Here is a 17,629-nt window from a genome sequence, read left to right as displayed (position 1 = left end):
GCTTTCAAAACTTTAAAACAGCAAACAATGTGATTAATACATTTGTATTCTGAAGCACAATAAACCTTATGAAAAGTAATTAACATTTGAAAATACTAAACTCCTTCCTCAACTCCTTAATCTAATTTAAATCAACTTTCAGTAGATATTTTTCCTATGGATAAAGGACAAAGATATATATTTTGTTAAAATGAGTTGTACCTAAACACCCTTACTACATAAAACTGTAAAGAACAACAACTTTTGTTCCCTCCAAACTGCTACTCTCTACTATTTAGGAGCTTGACAGCTCTGTTCCAACACAAAAGGGTAGAAAGTGTCCGGGCCTCCCTCCCTAGATGTGGGAGGAGCTGTAGGACTTGGCCCTGGAAGGGGCACAGGCCTCAGTCATTGTTGGAGCCCTGGCCGCGCCTCTCAGCCCTGCTCTCTCCGACTGATCTCTCAGAGCCTCGTCATAGAGGTCTGGGAAGGAAGTCGGGACCGTATCGTGGATCTTGCCCAGTACCTCCAACACCTTCATCTTATTGGTCACAACACAAGCTCTCGGGCCCCACAGGAACTCGTAGTGCAGAGGATCACCATTGGGCACCTGTCGGTACTTCAGGTACTTCTTCTGCACCAGATCTTTGGTGATGAGCCTTCTGGGCTCCCCAAAGATCCAGTGCCTTCTCCCAGCATAGATCCCCAACATACTGAGGAATTCCCAGACCTCCTCCCCAGTGGTGAGTTTACCCTTCATGAAGATATTCCCTAGGAGCACAGTGAGGAAACCAGACTTGGGCAGACAATTCTCATCACTCAGACCTTCATCATCCCCGAGGTTGAGCTTGTTGATGAGAGCGTAGATGTTCCTGCTACGGTCGACTTCCATCAGCTCCAGGCCAAACACCAGCTCCATGCGCTCAGAGGCTCTGCTCAGGATCTCAGGGAAGTACTGCCTATACTTCCTGCCAACGACCTTCAGCAGGGCATGCTGCGAGATCGGCTCCTTCTTGGTGTATTTGTCTAGCAGGAACTCCACCAGCATGCTGGCCTTCCTGGCCAGAGGATCTATGAGAAGGCTCTGAGTGGCAGAGGATTCCTGGGAGGCACCTGCACTTTCCTCCTCTGGGTCCTGGGCTCCTTCATCAGATCCTGCACAGGAAGGCTCTGCATTGGGAGAGCTAGGGGCCATGGCTCCCTGAAGCTCCTGGTGATCTCCAGTAGCAGGGGAGCTCGGGGGAGAAGCCTGAGAGACAGACGAGGGGGAGGAGGGGCACTCCTCTTTGGGGGCTGCAGAAGCACAGGTCTGGGCCTCCTGGGGATACTTAGTGTCCCCTGGACCTGGTGGAATTTCACACGGGCATGTTACTTGTTCTTGTGCCTCTGAGGCATGGTGACACAGGTTATGGATCACAAGCGCGTGTGGGCAGAGTGGCAGGCAACGAGGGCCCCTAGAGGAAGGACAAGCAGATGTTGTGAGCAACTGCAATGAGGAGAGTCCTCCATGGCTTGAACTCAAGCCACCTCTGAGGGGTCCTTGAGGCCAGTGCTCTAGGACCCACAAATCTGGTGTTCTCCTGGTGAGCCCCTCCCTTGAGACTGCTGAGTAAGAAGTGAGAGTGAATGCTGGGGCGCAGCCAAACATCCCTGCCTGGGCGTTAGAAGAACTTTGGGAGCTGGCAGGCTAGGCAGCTCCTTTCAGGTCATGTTTCAGAGTCATGATGAAAACTGGGCAAGACTCCATCATATCACCCCGGCCCCCAAAGTCACCCACCTTGTTCACTCTCTTGCTTTGAAGTTGATGCTGCAACCTTTCCTGTCACCCCAGACAAGGACATGAGGGAATGTTCAAGCCCCCAGTGAAGGGAGCAGGGACCTGCCCTTGTGCTGTCTCGATACTGCCCCTTCACAACCAAGCTGCAGCCTCCCCTGACAACCACCGCCCCTGGCCCTGTGTTTGGCTGGGAGGAAGTTCTGGTCACAGGGGAGGGTCCTGAGTCGGTTGTGTGATGCGGAGGATGTTCATTACCCTGACTCCTCCAGAGCCCTGACATCCTCCCTCTGCTGACCGGCTGCCAGACCTTCAGAACGAGGTCCCCACTTCCCCGATTATCCCGTGTTGGTGATCGCAGTCAGGGAGCCCCTCCGAATTTAGAACTGCCCAGATGCTGACCAGTTGCTCTCTGGCCAAGTCAGGCTGGGTGAGGGGTTAGGCGTGGCGGCCAATCTGGTATGTGGAGACACTCAGTCCCCACGCGGGTCCCTCTTTCACTCCACAGAATCCCGGACTTCCCTCCCACCGAACAGAGCCAGGGTCCACCAACCCTGCACCCAGATCCACCACCCCTGAACCTAGGTTATGTCCCGAGAACCCGTGTGTGTAGCCGATGGACATTGCACCTAAGAGTCAGGCCCGAGCCTCTAGGCATAGAGCAGGTGTGGGATTGCCAGTGGGCTGTGAAGTCCCCTCTTTTCAGATGGAAAAAGTGTTAGGAGTGCCAGGGCATATCTTTGTAACTATCCAGTGCACTTGTAATTCATGTCACCTTCGACTTGGACCCCTGATGAGACCTCGGACTCCTCCCTCTGGGCACAGCTACAGCAGCTCTCAAAGACAGCAGCCCTCTCAAAGATGACATCGCACCCCAGCGTGGATAGGGGGCCATCACTTCCTATCATGCTTCTGGGCTCCAGGAGGACAGCAGGGGCAGGGCCTGGGTGGGCGGGATTCCGGGGGAGTTTCCGGCAAGAGGGGGGATGTGGTCCCTTCTTTGACTCATAGTGGGTCCTGGGATGTCCTTGCTGATCTCAGTCAACTGGCCTCACTCCTTGCCTCTCACTTCTCTCAGTAAACCAAGCAGGAAGAATTTGGGAGCCCAAGCCTGACAGCCTTCCTGGAGCTGCTGAGACAGACAGTGAGGGCACTCTGGGGCACATGTGTGCTGAGTGAGGCTCTCTGTCCACTATCCCGTCTTCCCCTGACCGTAATGCTGTGTTACGTGCCATCTGCTGACCTGAGGGCAAGGCCTCACCTGGAAGATGTCAATCCCCAGACTCCTGATGAAAAGTGCACCAGCATCTCATCTGATTGCTTCTGCCTAAGGCTTCCTGGAAATGGCTGCCGCAGGTAAGGTGAGAGGGAAGGATGGGAGAATGGCTTCTGTGATGTGGAACCCCTGACATCTCACTCAGGATCTTTATATTGACTGCAGATGGAGCCTGGAAATCCTAACTTTCTGGTATAAAACCACCCCTGTCCCCAACCATGCCCCACACAATCCCAGCAGAGAAAGTGAAGGGGCTCCTTAGCCTGACGGTTCTCACTGTCAGCTCTTAGTCGAGTGCAGGGGCATTGCTCGAACATTTTGAGATGATTTCCTGTCCTTTTGTACAATTACTGTGATACAAGCTTTGCTCTTTTAGTCCATGTGTGACAGTCTCTTAAGCTGACCATTTACAAGGGCCAGTTGTCATCCACTAACAAAGCTTGTGCTGGTTATTGCATGACCTCTGGGCCATACTGCCATGTCCATCCCAAACTTTGGTGCCCCATGATCCTGGCATGGGGCTCTGAGATGCTGCCTCAGGTTCCTTCAGTGAAGCAGTAGAGGCTCATGATCCCATGACCCAGGGGAAGAATCAACTGCTCCAGTTTAAAGCCTTTTCCAGCTGATCCTGTTGTCTATTTCTTCTGTGGCCTACACACCTGTGTTAGTCTCAGAATACTCCCCGACCTGGGCACTCAGAGGGTCAAGTTCAGTGGAGACTTATTGTTCCTCAGGGATTATTTCTTTTGTGTTCTTGCTTTTGCTGCTAGTTGTCCTTATTCCTTGTATAAGTTTTCCATGGTTTGTTCTGGGTACAGGAAATCATCCCCCAACCTTTGATTGTGGTCTCAGCTACTCTGGATGTGGTACTAAATCTGTAAATGATTTAAGGAAAATCGACATTCTTAAAATATGTCCTCATGGATACGCATAACATACTATTCTGTTTGAGACTTCTTTTTCCTAAGGGGCTCAGGAAATTCTTCTTGTTGCCTTCGTGTAGACTGCATACATTTTTCTAAGGTTTCTTTGCATCTACATTTTTCATATTGTTGCTTTTGTTTATGGTGTGTTTTCTATTACATGGTCTGAATATTGTCGGTACTTCCAGATCAGTCTCTTGATTTTGCTGTGCTGATCTTTTTTATGCCAGCTTTCTGAAGTTAGTTATATGTGTCAATATTTTCTGTGCCTGTTTCCTAAGAATTTTAATTCGAGGATCAAATTCTTACCATGAGAGTTTACTATTCATTATTGCTGACGTTTATTCATTCTCAATTGGTACATGTAACTCTGTGCTGGCTTTGTGTTCTTATGATATTTTTTTCTAGTTTTAAATTAGTAGACTTTTAAAAAGTTGTTTTAATCAACAGGTACTTGCTTTGTAATGTTGTGTTGTTTCTGCTATACAACAGGATGCATCAGCGTTACGTATACATAGTCCTCCTGCCTGATGAGACTTCCTCCCACACCCTCATCTCACCCCTCTAGGCTGGCACACAGCACCAGGCTGAGCTCCCTGTATTATATAGCAGTTTCCCGCCAGCTATCTTTTGGACACATGGGACTCTATATTTGTCAATTCCACACTCTCAGTTCGTCCTACCCACGCCTACCCTTGCTGTGTCCACAGGTCCATTCTCCACATCCATGTCACTATTCCCGTCCTTCAGATAGGCTCGTGAGTACCGTTCCTACTTTCCATGTATATGCGTTAATGCACGTTACTTTTCTAACTTTCTTCGCTCTGTAAACAGGCTCTAGGTGCATCCACCTCACTACAAGTGACTTAAATTTGCTCCTTTTTATGGCTAATATTCCATTGTATGTGGCTACCACAACTTCACTATCCAGTCATCTGTCAGTTGAAGTCTACTTTGCTTCCATGTCATGTCTATTGTAAGCAGTGCTGCAATGAACATTGGATACAGGTGTCTTTTCAATTCTTCTTTTCTCAGTGTATATGCCCAGTATTTCTATTGCTAGGTCATATGGTAGTTTTAATCCTAGTTTTAAAGGAACTTCCCTAGTGTTCTCCATAGTGGCTATATCAATTTCCCTTCCCCCGTTTTCTCTAAACTCTCCCCAGCATTTGATGCCTGTAGAAATTTTGATGATGACCATTCTGACCTCTATGAAGTGACACGTCATTGTAATTTTGATCTGCATTTATTTCATGAAGAGTGATGTAGCTCCTCTTTTCATGTGTTTATGTGTTTGTTGCCCCTTTGTATTTCTTTTTTAAAAGAACAGACTTAGGATTGGAGAACATTCAGCAGATAGTATAGAGAGGACCCATATAGCCACTCTCTTCCTCCACTTGGTATCTTCTATTATTATTATCTTGTATTGGTTCAATGGATACAAGTTTGTTTTTTACAGTTGATCAACTAATGTCAATATGTCATTATTACCTATTGTCCACTGTTTACAATACATTTTACTTTTGTGTTTTACAGTTCTTTAGTGTTTGACAGATGCATGATATTATCAACTCAACCAACACGGTGTCGTGCAGAGGAGTGTGAATGCCCTATGGATCTCCCATGCTCCATCTGTCCATCCCTCAAAACCTCACTTGGAACCCCTGACAACTACTGAACGTTTTACTCTTTCTAAAGATTTGCATTTTCCAGACTGCAACATTGATGGAATCATACAGTATGTAGGCTTTTTATACTGGCTCCTTCTGCTAATCAATATACATTGAATTGTCTCTATAGCTTTTTATGCTTTGAAATGTTTTCTTCCAGGACTGAATAGCATTCCATGAAGCTTACCATAGTTTGTTTCCCCACTCATCTACTGAAGGTCATCTTTGCTGATTTTGGTTTTTGGCAGCTATGACTTATTCTGCTATTAAAATTTGGTTGAACGTTTTTGGATGACCACAAGGTTTTGGCTCTTTTGAGTAAATACCTTAACGTTCATTTGCTAGATCATGTGATGAGACTATATTTAGCTTAAAAGAATTTGCCAGACAGTTTCCAAAGTATCAGTGTCACTGCATTCCCTTTAGCAATGAATTCATTTCCAGTAGTTTGCCTGTTTCCTCTTCATTTATTTGGACTTCTGTTTTCCTGGTTTGTTCCTTCATTTGTGTAGTATTTCTCTGCTCTTTCCATTATTATTATTATTATTTTAGTTATCGTGTTTCAGGTCTCCTTTTCCCAGGCTTCAAGGTTGAATTCTTTCTTCCTTTTTGTTTCTGCCCTCTAAAGTTGGTCCAGTGGTTTGTGTAAGCTTCTTATAGAGTGAGATTTGTGCAGAGTTTTTTTTTTTTCTATGTTTGTTTGTTCCTCTGATGGGCAAGGCTGAGTAGGTGGTAATTCTGTTTTGATGATCAGGTTTGTATTTTTCTTTTCTTTTGTGGTTTAGATGAGGCGTCCTGCACAGGGTGCTATCAGTGGTTTGGTGATGCTGGGTCTTGTCTTCCAAGTGGTTTCCTTTGTGTCAGTTCTCACTATTTGATATCCTAAGGTTAGTGCTCTGGTAGTCTAGGATCTTGGAGCCATGGACCCACTCTAAAGACTTGGGGCTTGACCTTAAGTTTTGCTTGGGTCTATATATGCTTTTCTGCTGGTCATGTACTCCTGTCCACTCTAAGCTGGTAATCTGCATGTACCTCTCTGTCTGAAGGTGTATTCCTGATGTATCCGTGGGGAGAGATGTATTCCACCTCCACCGACTCCTCTTGCCATCTTGTTCCCCTTGGGCAAGATTCAAGAGAGTCCCTTGGACTGCAACGAGATCTAACCAGTCAATTCTAAAGGATATCAGTCCTGAATATACATTGGAAGGACTGATGCTGACGCTGAAGCTCCAGTACTTTGGAGACCTAATGTGAAGAACTGACTCATTGGAAAAGACCCCCATGCTGGGAAAGATTGAAGGCAGGAAGAGAAGGGAACAGCAGAGGATGGAATGGTTGAACGGCATAACCTACTCAATGGACATGAGTTTGAGTAAGCTCTGGGAATTGGAGATGGACAGGGAAGCTTGGCGTGCTGCAGTCCATGGGGTTACAAAGAGTCAGACACTACCGAGAGACTGAACAGAAGAGATGAGTCATCAAAATATTCTTGTCATTCCTATATTTTCTGGATGAGTTGAAGCATTCCCTTGCTGCAAGGCTGATTCCCTTACAGTGGCAAAGAAAGTGTGAGAAAATGTGTTCTCTGCTTGGTTTATCAACTGTGATCCAGGCACACGTTTCCCTGGGCAGATTATACAAGCTTTAAGCAAAACCTTGCAGGCTTCTTGAAATTATCATTGTCCCTATGACCCACAAACATCAGGGAGGATTGACAGAAATAATACAAAAACTGCACTCTAGCAATATAAGAAATAGGAAATTGGGGCTTAATGAATTACAAATTGGTGATAATTTTCCAATTTGATAAATTGTACCTTTGTCATTAGAATTGAAACATTAATTTTTCTCTCTCTACCATATCACTCCAGAAATTAGAAACTCTCTGTGTTCTTATTTTCTTAGGAAAATAGGTATTATTCAAAAGTTAAGTAAGAATCTGTTCTTATCGTGGGACACAAGTGGAAACATTGATTATACTACTGAGACTTTGAGTGGAAAGTCATATTTGACAGACACAGGTAGACTTAGATATGACCAGATAACTTCAGGAAACTAAGGTTAACCATCAGTTCAGTTCAGTTCAGTTGCTCAGTCGTGTCCAACTCCTTGCAACCCCATGAATTGCAGCACACCAGGCCTCTCTGTCCAGCACCAACTCCCGGACTTCAATGAAACTCAGATCCATCAAGTCGGTGATGCCATCCAGCCATCTCATCCTCTGCTGTCCCCTTCTGCTCCTGCCCCCAATCCCTCCCTGCACCAGAGCCTTTTCCAATGAGTCAACTCTCCACCTGAGATGGCCAAAGTATTGGAGTTTCAGCTTTAGCATCATTCCTTCCAAAGAACACCCAGGGCTGATCTCCTTTAGAAGGGACTGGTTGGATCTCCTTGCAGTCCAAGGGACTCTCAAGAGTCCTCTCCAACACCACGGTTCAAAAGCATCAATTCTTCGGTAATCAGCCTTCTTCACAGTCCAACTCTCACATCCATACATGACCACTGGAAAAACCATAGCCTTGACTAGATGGACCTTTGTTGCCAAAGTAATATCTCTGGTTTTAAATATGCTATCTAGGTTAGTCATAACTTTCCTTCCAGGGAGTAAGCGTCCTTTAATTTCATGCCTGCAATCACCATCTGCAGTGATTTGGGAGCCCAGAAAAATAAAGTCAGCCACTGTTTCCACTGTTTCCCCATCTATCTGACATGAAGTGATGGGACCGGATACTATGATCTTGGTTTTCTGAATGTTGAGCTTTAAGCCAATTTTTTCACTCTCCTGTTTCCCTTTCATGAAGAAGCTCTGCAGTTCTTCTTCACTTTCTGCCATAAGGGTGGTATCATCTGCATATCTAAGGTTAGAGATATTTCTCCTGGCAATCTTGATTCCGGCTTGTGCTTCTTTCAGTGCAGCGTTTCTCATGATGTACTCTGCATATAAGCTAAATAAGCAGGGTGACAATATACAGCCTGACGTACTCCTTTTCCTATTTGGAATCAGTCTGTTGTTCCACATCCAGTTCTAACTGTTGCTTCCTGACCTGACCTGCATACAGGTTTCTCAAGAGGCAGGTCAGGTGGTCTGACATTCCCATCTCTTTCAGAGTTTTCCACAGTTTATTGTGATCCACACAGTCAAAGGCTTTGGCATAGTCAATAAAGCAGAAATAGATGTTTTTCTGGAACTCTCTTGCTTTTTTGATGATCCAACAGATGTTGGCAATTTGATCTCTGATTCCTCTGCCTTTTCTAAAACCAGCTTGAACATCAGGGAGTTCACGGTTCACGTATTGCTGAAGCCTGGCTTGGAGAATTTTGAGCATTACTTTACTAGCATGTGAGATGAGTGCAATTGTGTGGTACTTTGAGCATTCGTTGGCATCGCCTTTCTTTGGAATTGGAACGAAAACTGACCTTTTCCAGTCCTGTGGCCACTGCTGAGTTTTCCATATTTGCTGGCATATTGAGTGCAGCACTTTCACAGCATCATCTTTCAGTATTTGAAATAGCTCAACTGGAATTCCTTCACCTCCACTAGCTTTGTTCATAGTGCTGCTTCCTAAGGCCCACTTGACTTCACACTCCAGGATATCTGGCTCTAGGTAAGTGATCACACCATCATGATTATCTGGGTCATGAAGATCTTTTTTGTACAGTTCTTCTGTGTATTCTTGCCACCTCTTCTTAATATCTTCTGCTTCTGTTAAGTCCCTACAATTTCTGTCTTGTATTGAGCCCATCTTTGCATGAAATATTCCCTTGGTATCTCTAATTTTCTTGAAGATATCGCTAGTCTTTCCCATTTATTCTTTTCCTTTATTTCTTTGCATTGATTGCCGAGGAAGACTTTATTATCTCTCCTTGCTATTCTTTGGAATTCTGCATTCAAATGGGTATATCTTTCTTTTTCTCCTTTGCTTTTCCCTTCCCATCTTTTCACAGCTATTTGTAAGTCCTCTTCAGACAGCCATTGCTTTTTCCATTTCTTTTCCTATTTCCCCTCTTACTCTGTATTAGACACTGGCACCTTCCCTGTCACCCAGAGGAATGGAGGAAGGAGTGATAAGTCCCTCTCCAAAGGGTCTGGGATCCTCCCTTCTGCTGCCTCTTGGCTGTACCATCACAACCAAGTTCTAACCTGTCCTCTCAGACCCCACCCACCTTTCCTGAGTTTGGCCAGGAGGAAGTGCTGACCATAGGGGAGGGTCCTGATTCACCCGTGTGTGTGTGTGTGTGTGTGTGTGTGTGTGTGTGTGTGTGTGTATGTGACCCTGTGACTCTGGAGAAGGAGAGGAGGGAGCGCTCAGCCTCCCACCTAAGGGTCCCGGGACCCGCCCTTCTGTAAGCACGCTCTAACCTCCCCACTCTGACTGCAGCCTCTCTTCCCTGTGTTTGGCCGGGAGGAAGTGCTGACCGCAGGGGAGGATTCTGATTCGCCCATGTGTTAGGGAGGATGGTCATCACCCTTGCTCCTCCTGAGCCCTGACATCCTCCCTGTACTGACCAGCTACCAACCCCTCAGACCGAGGTCCCCTCCTCCCTGAGTGTCCCGCATCTGAGAATGCAGTGAGGGAACCCCTCAGCCTTTAGAGTTGTCAGGATGCTGCCCAGATGCTCCCCAGCCAAGTCACAGTGGGTGGGGTTTAGGCGTGGCTGCCTTTTTGGGGTGTGGAGACCCTCAGTTCCCCCAAAGTTCCATCCATCACTGCACAGAGTCCAGGGCTTTCCCTCTACTGAGCAGAACTGGAGTCCACCAGCCCCGGACCGAAGCCTTCCTCTCAGAGACCACCTGGGTGAAGCAGATGGCTTAAGATACAGGCCTGCATCTTCCAGGGGAGAGCAGTGGCGGGGGTGGCCGGGAGTTGTCAGGCCCCCTCTTCAGAGGGAAAGGGCTTGGTCGTGCCAGACTTCTGTCCTGGCACTTGTAACTCACAGCACCTCACAGTTTGACATCTGCTGAGACCTGGGTGTCCTCCCTCTGGGCACCCTACATTGCAGTTCTCAAAAATCACAGCAGCTCTTGAAGATGGCATCTCACCCACAGCGTGTGTAGGAGGCACTCACTTCCTGTCACGAGCTTCTGTGTTCCAGGCAGACAGCAGAGGCAGCGCCAGGGTGGGCAGTGTTCCGTGGGAGCTTCTGCAGGATTGGCATTTGGACCTTTCCTTGAATCTTAGTAGATCCTGTGACAACACTGTGCTGAGCTGGGTCGACTAGTCTCCTTCCGAGGCTCAAATTTTCCCAGGCAATTATATGATAGTTTGAATATTCTTTTGCATTGTACTTCTTTGGGATGGAAGGAAAACTGACCTTTTCCAGTCCTGTGTCCTCTGCTGAGTGGTCCAAATTTGCTGGCCAATTGAGTGCAGTACTTTAACAACATCATCATTTAGGGTTTGAAATAGCTCAGCTGAAATTCCATCACCTCCACTAGCTTTGTTCCTAGGAATGCTTCCTAAGGCCCCCTTGACTTCGCACTCTTGGATGTCTGGCTCTACGTGAGTGATCACAACATCGCTGTTATCTGGGTCATAAAGACCTTTGTTGAACAGTTCTTCTGTATCTCCTTGCCACCTCTTCTTAAAATTCTTTGCTTCTGTTCTGTCCCTATAGTTTCTGTCCTTTATTGTGCCCATCTTTGCATGAAATGTTCCCTTGGTATCTCCAATTTTCTTGAAGAGATCTCTAGTCTCTTTCCCATTCTATTTTTTCCCTCTATTTCTTTGCATTGTTCACTTGAAAATGCTTTCTTATTACTCCTTGCTGTTCTTTGGAAATCTGCATTCAGATTGGTATATCTTTCCTTTGCCTTTTGCTTCTCTTCGTTCTCAGGTATTTGTAAGACCTCTGTAGACAACCATTTAGCTTTTTTCATTTCTTTTTCTTGTGGATGGTTTTGGTTACTACCTCCTATACCTTGTTCTGAACCTCCATCTTTAGTTTTTCAGGCAGTCTTTCTACCAGATCATATCCCTTGAAACTATTCCACACCTCCACCGTATAATCATAAGGAACTTGATTTAGGTCATATCTGAGTGGCCTAGTGATTTTCTCTACTTTCTTCAATTTAAGTCTGTATTTTGTAGTAAGGAGCTTATGATCTGAGCCAGAGTAAGGTCCAGTGTCGGGAGCCAGCGTGAGGAATTCCACCCGTGACAAGGTCATGCGGCAAGAGCTCTGATGGCAAGGCTAATCAGACCTCAGGTTTTCCCCCTGGAATTTCCTGAGCATCCTCCCCCCCCAAAATAAGAATCTGCCTGCTTTTCCACTTTTCTAATATTCTCTGGAAAAAGTCAACTCAGGGCTTTAGTCGTCTGCATTTGAAAGGGATAGCTCTCTAGCTTGCCTAACAGGTTCCCCAGACCTCTTACAGCTTGTGAATTGCTTACAGCCCCCCAACCGTGAGAGGCACAAAGCTTGAAAGCATCTTAAAGATACAGAGCCTTTTCTAAAGAGTTAAAAATTATATTGGTAGAGGGCTTTCACTGTTGACTTAATGACTGCTGCCAGGCCTCCATATTCTTTATCTTTTAGGCACCTGGAAGGATGTTACTCAATGTAAGCAGGATGTAGAAAAAGATACATAGTAGTTTTGATGTTAGCAACACTAGACTTTTGAGTTAATTGCTTCTCTTTTGCTGTAAATCACTGTACTCCCTCCACTTGTTATAAGTTGCTGTATCTTTGCTGTGTAAGAATGTAACTTTATTTAGTGCTTTCTGAGAGTGGCACTAGACCTTGGGAAGATCAACACAAATAAGTCTTCTGGTTGACAAACCCTTATCAGAAAAAAGGCTGTAAAATATTAATTGGCCCTTTTGGCTGGAAGATGATGTAAATTACCTAAGCCTTGTGTATACAATTAGGTATGCAGAGAGAAAAGCCTGGTTTTGATAAGTGTCTGGACTGCTAACGCTGCATAACTTTGTGTTACCCATTGATCTCCATGTTTTATCAAAAGTATAAAAGGCCTTCTGAACAATAGAGGACGGAGCCAGTCGCTGGACTGGTTTCCCCTGTGTCTCCCTCTCTCCTTTTTTCCCTTTCCCTCCCTTTGCTGTTTACTTTAACTTCAGGTTGAATTCCCATCTGGGGCACAGAGGCTCGCCAAGTCTACTTACTTGCCCTGGCTGTTAAGACCCGCGCGAAAGGGAGCCTAAGGCGAGGCACCCTTAAATATTCAAGCCAAGTGAGCGCTGGTGGCCCAACGTAGATGGTGCAAATTCCTTGTCTGGAATTTTATTGGCCTTCCACTTAATCCAAGTTGTTCAGCCCTCTTTCTCCACTTAATTTTCCTACTATGCTATTGTTTCTTAATAATCTTATATCAATCAATATATACGTTTTTCTCACGCCAACGCCGTCCACCCTTCGAATTCCCTGGATCCACTGGGGCTGGACCCCGGCACTCCAGGTCTTGTTTTTGCAGACTGTGTAGAGCTTCTCCATTTTCAGCTGCAATTAAATTTGGCCATTCACATCCATCTTAGTTGTCTGATTTCTAAAATATTGATGATCACTCTTGCCATCTCCCCTTTGACCAATTTCCATTGATTCATAGACCTAACATTCAAGGTTCCTATGTAGGACTGTTCTTTACAGCACCAGACTATACTTTTACCACCAGACACATCCACAACTGAGCATCGTTTTGACTTTGGCCCAGTCCCTTCATTCTTACTGCAGCTATTTCTGGGCTCTTCCCCAATAGTATATTAGACATCTACTGACCTGGGGGGCTCATCTCCTGGTATCATATATTTTTGTCTTTTCATACTGTTCATGGGGTTCTCAAGGCAAGGATACTGAAGTGGTTTGCTATTTTCCTCTCCAGTGGACCGCTTCTGAAACTTGGACGAATGCCAGAAATATAATACTGAATGGGAAAAGCAATGTTCAGTTCAGTTCAGTCACTCAGTCATGTCCGACACTTTGCAACCCCATGGACTACAGCATGCCAGGTTTCCCTGTCCATCACCAGCTCCTAGAGCTTACTCAAATTCATGTCTATCCAGTCAGTGATGCCATCCAACCATCTCATCCTCTGTCATCCCCTTCTCCTGCCCTCAATCTTTCCCAGCATCAGGGTCTTTTCCAATGAGTCAGTTCTTCACATCAGGTGGCCAAAATATTGGAGTTTCAGCTTCAACATCAGTCCTTCCGATGACTCTTCAGGACTGATTTCCTTTAGAATGGATTGGTTGGATCTCCTTGTTGTCCAAGGGACTCTCAAGAGTCTTCTCCAACACCACAGTTCAAACGCATCAATTCATTGGCACTCAGCTTTCTTTATAGTCCAAGTCTCACATCCATACCTGACCACTGGAAAATCCAGAACTTTAACTAGACAGACCTTTGCTGGCAAAGCAATGTCTCTGCTTTTTCACATGCTGTCTATGTTGGTCGTAGCTTTTCTTCCAAGGAGCAAGTGTCTTTTAATTTCATGGCTGCAGTCACCATCTGCAGTGATTTTGGAGCCCCAAAATATAAAGTCTCTCACTGTTTCTATTGTTTTCCCATCTATTTGCCATGAAGTGATGGGACCAGATGCCATGATCTTAGTTTTGTGAATGTTGAGTTTTAAGCCAATTTTTTCTCTTTCCTCTTTCACTTTCATCAAGAGGCTCTTTAGTTCTTCTTCACTTTCTGCCATAAGGTTGGTGTCATCTTCATATCTGAGGTTACTGATATTTCTCCCAGCAGTCTTGACTCCAGCTCGTGCTTCACCCAGCCTGGCATTTCACATGATGTTGTTTGGATATAAGTTAAATAAGCACAGTGACAATATACAGCCTTGACATCATCTTTTAGGACTTGAAATAGCTCAACTGGAATTCCATCACCTGCACTAGCTTTGTTCATAGTGATACTGCTGACCCATGCCTCCGCTGGAGACTCCTGGACACTTACAGCTACGAGACGAAAGATGGTGGAGTAGAAGGACATACGCTCATCTTCTCCTGCAAGAACTCCAAACTTATTACTAGCTGCTGAACAACCATCGACTGGAGGATGTTGGATCCCACCAAAAAAAGATTCCCCACGTCCAAGAGCAAAGGAGAAGCCCCAACAAGTTGGCAGGAGGGGCAAAATCATGTTAGAATCAAACCCAATACCTGCCAGAGACACTCAGATGGCTCAAATAAAACGTTGTGTGCACCACAGAGACTGAGCCAGATCTGCCTTTGAGTGTTTGTCTCCTGCGGAGGTACAGATCAGCAGTGGCCTGCCACAGGGTCAGGGGCTCTGGGTGCAGCAGACCTGGGTATGGCGTAAGCCCTCTTAGAGGAGGTCACCATTAACTCCACTATTGAGCCACCAGAACTTACACAGGACTGGGGCAACAGACTCTTGGAGGGCACAAACAGAATCTTATGCATACCAGGACCCAGGAGAAAGGAGCAGTGATATCACAAGAGACTGACTCAGACTTGCCCATGATTGCCCAGGAGTCTCTGGCTGAGGCTTTGGTTTGTGGTGGTGTTTTGAAGTTGCCATATCTTCATTACCTCCACCATCGTTTGGCCTCACATCAAACAACAGGGAGGGAACACAGCCCCATCAGAGAATTGGATTAAAAATTTACTGAGCATGGCCCTGCCTATCAGAACAAGACCCAGTTTCCCCCTCAGTCAATCTGTCCCATCAGGAAGCTTCCATAAGCCTCTTAGCCATCAGAGGGCAGACAGAATGAAAACTGCAATCACAGAAAACTGATCTAACTGATCACATGGAGCACAGCCTTGTCTATCTCAATGAAACTATGAGCCATGCCGTGTAAGGATACCCAAGACTGATGGGTCATCATGGAGGGTTCTGACAAAACGTGGTCCACGGGAGAAGGGAATGGCAAACCACTTCAGTATTCTTGCCTTGAGAACGCCATGAACAGTATGAAAAAGCCATATATATAAATATAAAATATGGTTTATTTTCTATATTAAGTCAAAAATAGTCAGAAGTAATCTATAGTGATCAGTCAGGAGAGTAATTCCTTTGGAAGATGGGTGTTTTCAGTGGGAAGGGCCATGATGGAGGCATCTGGGATGCTGATAACATGTATTTCTTGATCTGTGTGGTTCTTCCTTTGTAAAAATTTACTATCCACCTAAGGTTTTTGTACGTCTATGTGTTATACTATATATTTCAACCAAAAGTTTAAAAATTGTACAATACTTAGGTACTTTCTTTGCAGTCCAGTGACTAAAACTCTGCACTTCCACTTCAGGGGGCACAGGTTCAATCCCTGGTCAGGGAACTAGGATCCCACATGTTGTGGGTGCAGTGTGGCAAAAAAAAAAAAAAAAATTGTATCCTATTTATTGGTCTATTCAATTGCTTTCTTAGAATAGTTTTGGCATTTTGCATATATCTTTCATAAATAATATAGCTTGACAAATATATGAGTATTGGTAGTATTATCTTTTTATTTTTACTGTTATGTGTCTCCACAGTTATTTCTTTTCTTTTATTATTCAATTTTATGTTACTTCACAATTTTCTCTTTTTAAAACTAATTTTGCCATCCTAGAATAAACTGTCTATGACTGGTTTGAGTTGCTTTGGGCGGTAGTTTTAAGTTTAGTTGTTAATGCTTTCACTTTCTATTTTTATAATCTTTTTTGTGTTAAAATCAGGAGTTAGCATTTGAATTATTATGTTAACTTTTTGTAACATACTGTCTTTATATGTGACATGTTACAGAACATTGAAATGAATCTTATTTGTAGAGTGTTACAACTCTGTAAAGAATATGTGCTGAATTCTTTTTAGAGTGACCAAGATTGCCTTAATTTTCCCCTGAGCTTAACTAACTTTAGACAGGCGTCTACATACCTATAGGCCTTGATTTTTCTGTTCTTAGAGCATTAACTTTAGAAAATTTGGAATGATAAATTCTTTCTCTTCTCCTTTAGAGATAACTCTTCTTTCCTGTTTTCCAGCTAACAATATCTTTTTCAAGGAAATAGGAGTCATCTCTTTGAAATAATCTTGGTTGGGAGGGTAAGAACCTAACTTCATAGATGGAGTAATCATGTTGAACAACCTCTCCCTAATGTCCTTCAGTACTAAACCAGTAGCTCACTCCAGCACTTAAAAAATCTCCTGCCTTTTGTTTCAGGGCAATTGAATTAAATCTGTCTCCCCTATTGTGCTAGTCTTGACCCAGTTTCCATGGCATTGGGTAAGGTCTTCCTTGCCAGTTTAACTTGTTCAATGCAATTGTGTTTCGACAAGAAAGATCACTAGTTGTTTAATGTCATGATCTGGGTGCAGGTCTCCTGGGTCTTCTGGATCCTGGTGTGCATAAGATTTTGTTTGTGCCCTCCAAGAGTCTGTTTCCCCAGTCCTGTGTAAGTTCTGGTGGCTCGATAGTGGGGTTAATGACGACCTCCTCTAAGAGGGCTTACGCCATACCCAGGTCTGCTGCACCCAGAGTCCCTGACCCTGTGGCAGGCCACTGCTGACCCGTACCTCCACAGGAGACACTCAAAGACACTCAAAAGAATTTCCAGACATGAGGCAGACTGAGAGAAGAATAAAGTTTATTAGAGTGGGAGATGCTGTTAGAACAGTCAGCCAGTTCAAGGGAGAACCAACATTGAATGGGGGTCCTTAGTCCACTTTTATACCCAGGGTACAAGGAGTGCGATAGGGGTCTTGTGGGTCATTTGCTGATTGGATGAGGCGCATATACTGGGTGGAGGGACGAGTAAGGCAAATACCTTCTCCCTGTGGAGTTTGACAGGTTATACTGCTCAGGAGGACCTGAAATTCATTAATAGTTACAACATAGGGGAGGGAAGGATGATAAAGGCTTGGTTTTTCTGTTCCTGCATTCCAAGACCCTCCTTGGTTTTACCTGCTTTTCTGTCCTTGGGTCACCACAGTTAATTTTTAATCCTCCATGGTTATCCATTAGGTCTTCTTCTCCTGTTCCTTTTGAATATATTGTAATCACTTTGCTGGATCAGAAAAATTACACTTTTCTCAAGAGGTTATC

General features: G+C 44.8%; 1 protein-coding gene across 1 annotated transcript; it reads right to left on the bottom strand.

Moving 5' to 3' along the window:
- Positions 1-334: 334 nt before the first annotated feature.
- Positions 335-13,074, bottom strand: LOC138930639 (melanoma-associated antigen B4-like). The gene is made up of 2 exons (XM_070291145.1): positions 12,968-13,074; positions 335-1,433 (listed from the first exon to the last, which is right to left on the bottom strand). The coding sequence occupies exons 1-2, from the start codon at positions 13,072-13,074 to the stop codon at positions 335-337; spliced, it is 1,206 nt and encodes a 401-aa protein (XP_070147246.1).
- Between the last annotated feature and the right edge of the window lie 4,555 nt (positions 13,075-17,629).

Source organism: Ovis canadensis, chromosome X (genome assembly GCF_042477335.2).
Source record: "Ovis canadensis isolate MfBH-ARS-UI-01 breed Bighorn chromosome X, ARS-UI_OviCan_v2, whole genome shotgun sequence".
Lineage (NCBI taxonomy): Eukaryota > Metazoa > Chordata > Mammalia > Artiodactyla > Bovidae > Ovis > Ovis canadensis.
This window is presented reverse-complemented; position numbering and strand designations above follow the sequence as displayed.

Bases quoted from the DNA above. Each gene is read 5' to 3' on its own strand.
- LOC138930639 (XM_070291145.1), bottom strand. From the start codon at position 13,074: ATGGAGAAGCTCTACACAGTCTGCAAAAACAAGACCTGGAGTGCCGGG. The intron at 1,434-12,967 runs GTATATATTGAT...TCCTTCCTCTAG, and splicing joins GGCGTTGGCGTGAGAAAAAC to GGGCCCTCGTTGCCTGCCAC.